At 49.3% G+C, this 7,744-nt stretch overlaps 1 protein-coding gene across 1 annotated transcript in view; it reads right to left on the reverse strand.

Annotated features, from left to right (window-relative positions):
* The window catches only part of LOC104409828 (TGF-beta receptor type-2-like), a 13,977-nt gene extending 6,694 nt beyond the window's left edge, over positions 1–7,283 (reverse strand). The window contains exons 1-3 of the mRNA XM_010019823.1: positions 7,093–7,283; positions 3,033–3,235; positions 1–61 (exon numbers count right to left, since the gene is read on the reverse strand). Coding sequence (XP_010018125.1) covers positions 1–61; positions 3,033–3,235; positions 7,093–7,283 — 455 coding nt within the window. The remainder of the gene's footprint in view (positions 62–3,032; positions 3,236–7,092) is intronic.
* Between the last annotated feature and the right edge of the window lie 461 nt (positions 7,284–7,744).

Raw genomic sequence — 7,744 nt, forward strand, 5'->3', positions numbered from 1 at the left:
GGGGGCAGGAGGCTGATGGCAGCCACCGGGATCACCTCTTTGCTCTGCAGCATGGAGTAGCCTGCGGGGAGGGGGAGAGCAAAGGTGAGGACGCTGCCACCGTGGGTCTGCAACGACTCATTTTCATCATGTGGAGGAGGAAAATACGTGAAGCCGTTACTGAAGCGCAGCCCTTTGCAGGGCCACAATGCACGCTGCACACAAACCCCATCCTGGCAAAGAACCCAGCTGCAGGCAGTTAGGTTGCAAATTTAGCTCTGTTTATCAAGTGAAGGGCGGGATGCAGGCCAGCATTGCTTTGGTTGGGCAATGCAGCATGTGAGACCCTGCTGCTACCGTCAAAATGGCTTGGTTGCCTTTTGGTGGCTCCCAAATGATGCTTGTGCTCAGACTGAGGGGAGCTGGGGCAGCAATAAAAGTGATAAAGCTGAAGGAAGGCTCAAACAGAGCAAATCTATGAGAAGTTTGGGGCTGGAGCCTTGCTGGACACCTGTGGTGCACAGAGAGCCAGGGGGAACGCTGGGGCCTGGGCAGCGTGCAGGACCACCAAGGCCAGGGCAACATGGGGTGCTTTCATAGACTCATAGAATAGTTAGGGTTGGAAAGGACCTTAAGGAGCATCATTGCAGTGCTGTCTGCCAGTGTTGGCATCTCCTTCCTTGCCAAATTACAACACCAACCCCTGTGAACCGACCCGGCATGGCTGCTTTTGTTTCATTTCTTTTAAACCCCTGTCAGCCTTCAGATCATTGCAGGGGAGGGGGGGATGGGGACGGACAGACACGCACACACAAAGCCATAACCCTCACACAACATATAATTGTTCAGTCTTTTGATGTTCGCGATTCCTGGAATAAACATGCTGACTTCAGTAGAGATATTCAAGTAAAATCTTAGTCAGAGGTTTTTCTGCCAAGTATAATAACCCAGGGGAAGAGGGATAAGAATCATTCCATAAGCAAAACTCTCGCTGCTTGACCTCAGTGTGTGCAGATCATAATTCAGGTTCTGGAAAAACAGAGCATTTTGCTATTTTCCTTGGCAAATTTCAAAAAAATGTGCTACAGCTAATTTCTGCAAGGCTGTGAAAGCGTTTCTAAAACAGGCATCAGGTTTAAACCACAAGATCACCCTAAACTGATATAAATCAATAACTAACTCGGGAATATGTTTATCTTGGAAAGTGTTATGCCTGGATATCACCTACTGCTTCAATGGATTTACCCGATGCTTAAGATCCCATCTTTGAAACTCTAAAGAAAGAGGAGATGTTTTTAAGAGAGTTGCGTGCATGAGTCCTGAAAACGGGAAGTTAACACAACTTCAGCAAATTCCTTCGTGAGGATGCTCCTTCCTGATGCAAGCCTTTTGATATGGAGGGGTTGCAGCATGGCTTGACCCCTTTCACAGAGAGCAAATATAGCTGTTCTGGTGATAACTACGGGTCTAGAAACCCACACCTTGTTGAGCACTGCTGCATGGGTTTTTCCATCCCTGCTGAGGGGAGATGGACCCAGGCTGAGTTGCTGCAAGGGATTCTGTGTGCTCAACCCTACCCATCATCTTCCCAAGGCGTCCACCAGGCTTCTGCTTGCACGGCTTTAGGAAATAGTGCCTTGGCATGCTCATTAGGATGGTCTCTAAGTTCTGGTGGGGTCCCCTGAGCCCTGGTGCTAGGGCAGAGCCACCCAGCAGCCCAAACCTGGAAGGAGGGCTTAAGAAATAGAGAAATGGGAAAACAATCTACCTGCTTCAGCTGCCAGAGAAGTGCTCATCTGTATTAGGTATTTCTCTGCTCAGCAGTCGTCTATACCATTGAAGATGACCCTAAGTTAATATTTAAAATGCAAACCATCCCTTAAAGCAGACGAAAAGGATATAAACACTGGGGTCTCTGAGCATGGGGCTTGCCAAGCTGGCCCCACAAACCACACCAAGAGGAGATAATGGTTTAAGGCCCGCGCTGCTCTCGCAGCACTTTGCGTGCTGGCTGGCAGGAGGTGGCTGTTTGTGGAAGCCTTTGGAGGGGGTGGCATTTTTGTGTGAAATTACATATCCCAGCATCAGCCCCGGGATTTGACTATCTCTCCACAGAAGTGTGTGTACCTGTTATGTTTGGCTCAGGAAGCAGCAAAGAACTGCCAAATTTAGCATCATTTGCCTGCATTAAAAATGGCTTGTTTGTTCTGAGAATTTGCATTTTATGTGATTTTTACTTTTTCCCTTGCGTTGCAGGACAAGCTATGCTGCGGACTTGCAGGGTCTGCTTAGGCTCAGTTTCAGCATCTCGTTGTTCTGTAATTATGGAAAATTGGAGGGGTTTCACTTTGCTTTTATTACAGGTCAGATTCTTGATGAGCACTTGGATAAACCTCATCCATTTGGAGTTAAGGAGGTTTGGACAAGCCCCCACAGGCTCAGGATCTTGCTGGAAGCATTTCCAAAGTATACGACCCTCCTAAGGTAAAGAAACTAACTGCCTCTTAGTTTTCCCTCCTGTGGATTTACAGCTCCTGTTGGATCCCCAGCCCATCTGCAAAAGCATCTACGGGTGTGCCAGGCCATGCTCATGTGTGTGTGCAGCACCGCGGTGGTGCTGGCCACCTTTTTGGGTTGCAGCCATGGTGGACGCCAGCAGTTCCCTTGGGTGTGCCGGGCAGGGTTTGCTCCAACAGGATTATTTAAAGCTTTCAGAGCATTGACTCACTCTGGGCTGCGTCAGGTTTCAGGTTCCCCAGTTGATTTGCCTTGGACTGAAAGGCAGAGCCTACCGAGAGATAGGGTGGATTTTCCATCACCTGATGTTTCCAGACCAAGGTTGGAGGCATTGCTGCAAGGGATGGTTTAGCCACATCAAAAATACTGGGCTCAGTAACGGGGTAAAAATTTTACCTAGCTTTTATAAGGGGGGTCAAAGAAAATTGTGAAAGAGCTCCTTCTGGCACCACATCTCCTACTCTGTTGGAAATACAGGTGGTCATTAACATTGGGTGGTTCTCCCCCCATAAATAACATTTACTAAAAGTGCTCACCATTGGTGTGGTTCTCAAAGATGAGTTTATCGTTGCACTCCTGCTCGTCCACGCAGCCACAGATGTAGATGATCCCATCCTCGCTGGGCTGATGGGTCATGATGCAGCGCGAGGTGTTGTAGTTGGGGACCATGAGGTTTTCGATGGGGCGGTGGGGGTTGTGGCAGAGTGTGCTGATCCTGATGCTCTCATTGTCCTGTCTCCTGTATGTGCCAAAAGAACCAACAAAGCGTTAGTCTTGCTGGTCAGCCTTTGTGTCACCTGCATGCCGTCTTAAACCTGGGTTTAAGATCATTTGTATTAAGCAAATGTGCGTAGGGAATGACTTATTTGCAGTGGCTCTGGTATAGTTCTAATTACGCATGCTTTGGAGGGGCTTTGTTAAAGCTTTTTGTCTTCTCCAAACAGCAAAAAGAGAAATGTTTAGCAAGTGCCAAAAGTAAGATGTGAGCCAGAAGCTCTGATTGTTTCCAGTAGATAATTCAAGAGTTCATAACTGTGCCTTGGATTGAGTAGTGCCAATCCTAAGGCTGAGTGCCCTGTGTGGGATCTGGGGCAAAATTCCTCTTTTACTAGCACCAGCTGCTAGGCCGGCAGGTTTGGGGCTGTATGATCCTAAGGGAACCCTCCAAAATGAGGGTCCCACCTTGTACGTCACTTCTGCTGCAATACAAGCCATAACGTCTCTGCCTCAGCAAGGGCTGGCCCAAATTTCACTTGTACAGGGGAGATGTGGGGGCCAAAATGCCTGTTTACCAGTGACTGCTTGACTCCCTCCTGCTGCTTTCAACCTGTGTGTGCAGGTGGGGCGGCTAAGAGCCATCGCATCCCCCAGGCTCTCTCTGGGCTAATTGCTGGTTGTCACGCCCTGTCATTGCAGGACCATTTGCCTCCAGCAACCTGCAGCAGTACAGCCCTTCAGTCACTGGTCGGGGCTATTTCTAGAAATGGCTTGACCTTTTGTGCTACCAAATTATAATGTGAAGGCAACACAACTCCCTGACCACGGGGCTCTGTCTGCGTTTATGCCATGGCTTAAGACACTGAGCAAGTACAAATGAAACCTGGTGATGTCCCGGTCCTCACGGTGTCTGGGGCAGAGGAGCACTGCGGATACAAATAAACCTTAGCGCCTCCTATTTCCATTTAGGTAATTTAGAGGCAGGTAAAAATGTAATTTCTTGACACTTCTAGGGAATTTGTTCATTGTTTCAAACAGAAAGGACAGACCTGCTGGGTTTCCCTCCCTCCCCCCCCCTTTTTTTTAATCACTGATATTTTCTTCAGGTCCATCTAACACCCTCTGTGTCAGAGATGGTCATAACATCACCCAGGGAAGACCAAGACATCTCTCCCATCAGGTGAGAGACAGAGGTGGCAGGGTGAAGACTTCTGAAGAGATTTTTCCCTTTCTGAAGTGAAGATGCGAAATACCCCAGTGCTTGCGTTGCATTCAACTGTGCACAAGCACTCAGCAAACACAGTGAGAACAGGTGAACTATTTCAAGGCTTATTACCAAAATATCTCATTAATGAAATTCCAGTTACTCACTGAAATGTGGCTCATAGCATCAGGCCTAGCTCCATAGTACCGATGTCCTTAGAGCTTTTTTTAACCAACAATGCTCAGCAGCCAGGTTATGTCCTTCTCGCATGCCACAGTTTTTGCTCAACAGCACCTAGATTGGGCTCCCATGAAAGCCGTGGAAAAGTGACACATGTAGAGCAAAAGGATGGATTTGGCTCTGGTTGTCATCTGACTCCTCAAGCACAAGGTGCTTGTTTTGCTGGAAAACCTCAGCTCTCCCAGTGGATTCAGTCAACACTGGTCAACGATGTTGGTGAGGCAGCTTGGCTAGAGGATCCAGCACCGGCACATCCACAGTGCTGGTAGATCTCTTCTTTTGATGTATGGTGGAGTTGTCCTTGCTGGACCCGTGGCTTCATCTCCACCCACTGTTAACCAAGCTGGGTGAGGAAAGTGATCCTCAAAAACTGGGGTGCCCAGGTAGACTCAAGAATATCATTTTGTGGGGCAGATGGTAGTGTTTGAAAGGAGCTGGAGCTTGGAAATGGGATTAGGAAGCAGTTGGTGTTGCAATGGAGCCTCTCACCCTTGGAGGGCCAGATTGGAGCTAGAGTGGGCTGCTGGCATGGCGTGCAAGGCATGCTGTGCAGCCCAGGGATATGTGGCTCCTGCCCTGCCAGCACTATCAGGAAATGCAACCCACGATGTGGCACTTCTCCTAAGGGGAGGATCAGCACCTGCCTTGTAGAGCCAGTGGGTAAGTAAGACCTAATTAAGAACTAAGAGCAGAGCGCTAGGGTCTGACCCTTGTTTCTGGAGCCTTCCCCAGAGGAGGCAGGATAACCCAGCGCTGGCTAGGTTTGCAGGTCAGCCCCGGGGCGAGGACAAGTGATTGGGAATGACAGGCCCTACAGGGCCTATGGGCAGCTGGCAAGCATTGCAGCTACTCCTGGGGATGCTCAAAGGAAATTACAACCATTAGTTACTTTTCAAGGGACAGCCCCTGCTTCCCAACCTAGTGGTGCAAAGCAGAAAGGTGAAGGTATGGAGAGGTTTCATGATGCCTCTTAGGTCAGCTAGGAAATCAGCCATAAGAGCTGAGGGAAGAACCCTGGTTTGTCATCCTGTCACTGATGAAGTCCCACAGTTTCAGTGCTCCTCGCATTTTCTTGGGGTTCCCAGATAATTTGCCAGAGGAACCTCCAGCACCTCCTCTGTGGGCTGCCCAGGCTGGGCACACTGGAGGACGTGAGCACATGGAGCCTGTGACTCTGATATCCATGGAGGACAAGTTCATATGATCCAAATATGCCTCTGCAAGTGAGCAACGAGCAGCAAGGCTGGCCTGGAGGTGAGCCCTGACTGCAGGGATCTTGATCTTAGGGTGGAGTGGGAGATGCTGGGAGGAGGTTGCGGGGCTGGCAGGCGATTTGTGACCCCACAGCTGCCTCGCCCCATCCAATACACGATGCACAGTGCAGCCCCATCCTCTGCAGTGGGATTGCTTCCCTGGTGTGGGGATTTACGCTGCGTGGGTCTTGCTTTTTCCTGCACATGTAGGCTGTCCATGAGAAAACCCAGCGAGACGCTGGATTGCCTACTGAGGATTTAAGGTGGTAGGGGAATTTAGGGCAGGGGGTGGATTTTGTTTGTTTGTTTGTTTGGGTTTCTTGTTGGGTTTGTGATTTGTTTTCTTTTAAAGTCCATAATGCAACAATTATGTTGAGGCAAACTCCTACTGGAAGTGGAGCATACAGCATTCATGCTAATTAGCAGGTTGAGATAAAGCCTAGCGATAAGTGCTTGGCTGGCTTTCGCTTTGGCAGCCAAATTAAAAGGGGAAGAGGAGGGAAATCACTCTGGGCAGACCCCAAATGGGTGTTTCTTTGTTTTGTTTATGGGGACGAAAAAGCTGGGGGAGGCTCTTTTCTGGGCCAAACGATGTGGCAGATGTGTGGCCTGAAAGGCAAGGCTGCGTTTCCCCCCAGGCATCTCCTGCAGAAGCAGAAAAGAGCTTTTCCCAGGGGATGGGAAGGAGGTGAGCAAAACCCAGTGGGTTAAACCCAGTTTGGTACCAGCTCAGACGTCCATGCGCTGGATGGAGACAGTATTGGCTGCACCCCTGCACATGAACCAGGGTTTCACCAGCCTGATGCAGGAGGACTTCATGGGTTTGAGGGTCAGGGATGCTGGTTTTGCCCTTGGGTTCAGCTTGTAAATCTAAATTCAGGGGTTTATGGGGGCTTAGAGGTCCTAGGCCAAACTTGCCACACTTCGTGTCAGGCACTTAAATGCTTAATTTATTTAGAAAATAAACTAGTACTAATAAGGCAGACCAAGTATTTTTTTTTTTACTGTGAATTGTAGTTTTAATTACAATGGAGTCAAAGAGGGAGGAAGAGAAACTCCTGAATTATTTGATTAGGCAATAATTCAAGTGTAGGTGTACATACATGTGTGTTCCCATGAGTTGCTGTCCAGCAAACACCTTTTTCCCCTGTGTCCCACCTGAACAAGGGCATTGCCACTTACCATATGGCCACGCAGATCTCGTAGGGGTCCTCGCAGTAGGAGTTGAGGTTGCAGTTGCTGTAGCACACTTTCTCCTCGCAGGCCGGTGGCGTGGAGTCACACCACTTGCACAGGTTGGTCTTCAGGCTGCGGCGAGCGCTGGCGCTGCAGGCTGCAGGGACAGAGAGATGGTGGAGGGTGAGCGTGGCCATGCTTGCCTGGAGTGGGCAAAAATAACCACTATTCTCAGCAATTTGCGCGGCTAGTGGTGAAGAAGCCCGAATTGACCATATTTTTTATAGCTTTAATTTTGCTCCATTGCTCGATCAAATGTACTTTAGATTATGCCAAAGCCTAGAGGAGATAGAGGGATGCTGGCAGTGCGGAGGCAGGTCCTGATGGATGAGAGTTTGCAGAGCCTGGGAAGCCACAAAGAACCACGTTTTCCCACTGTGTTTCCTGTACTATTCATCATCAATGGGAAGTTTATTTCTTCCTCTACAACCTAAGCTGAATCGGTGCCTCCCCTCATCCTGAGTGCGTGCCATGTCTCAAAAGGGACATCTCCAGTTCTCTGCGTGCCTGAAGACTTTATTTATTCCATTCCCCGGGGGAATGCATGACCAGGCTGTGGCAGCTTCCTTCTCTGCTGCTGCCTCCTCCTCCTCCCTCT

Source organism: Nestor notabilis, unplaced genomic scaffold (genome assembly GCF_000696875.1).
Source record: "Nestor notabilis isolate BGI_N333 unplaced genomic scaffold, ASM69687v1 scaffold1748, whole genome shotgun sequence".
NCBI lineage: Eukaryota > Metazoa > Chordata > Aves > Psittaciformes > Psittacidae > Nestor > Nestor notabilis.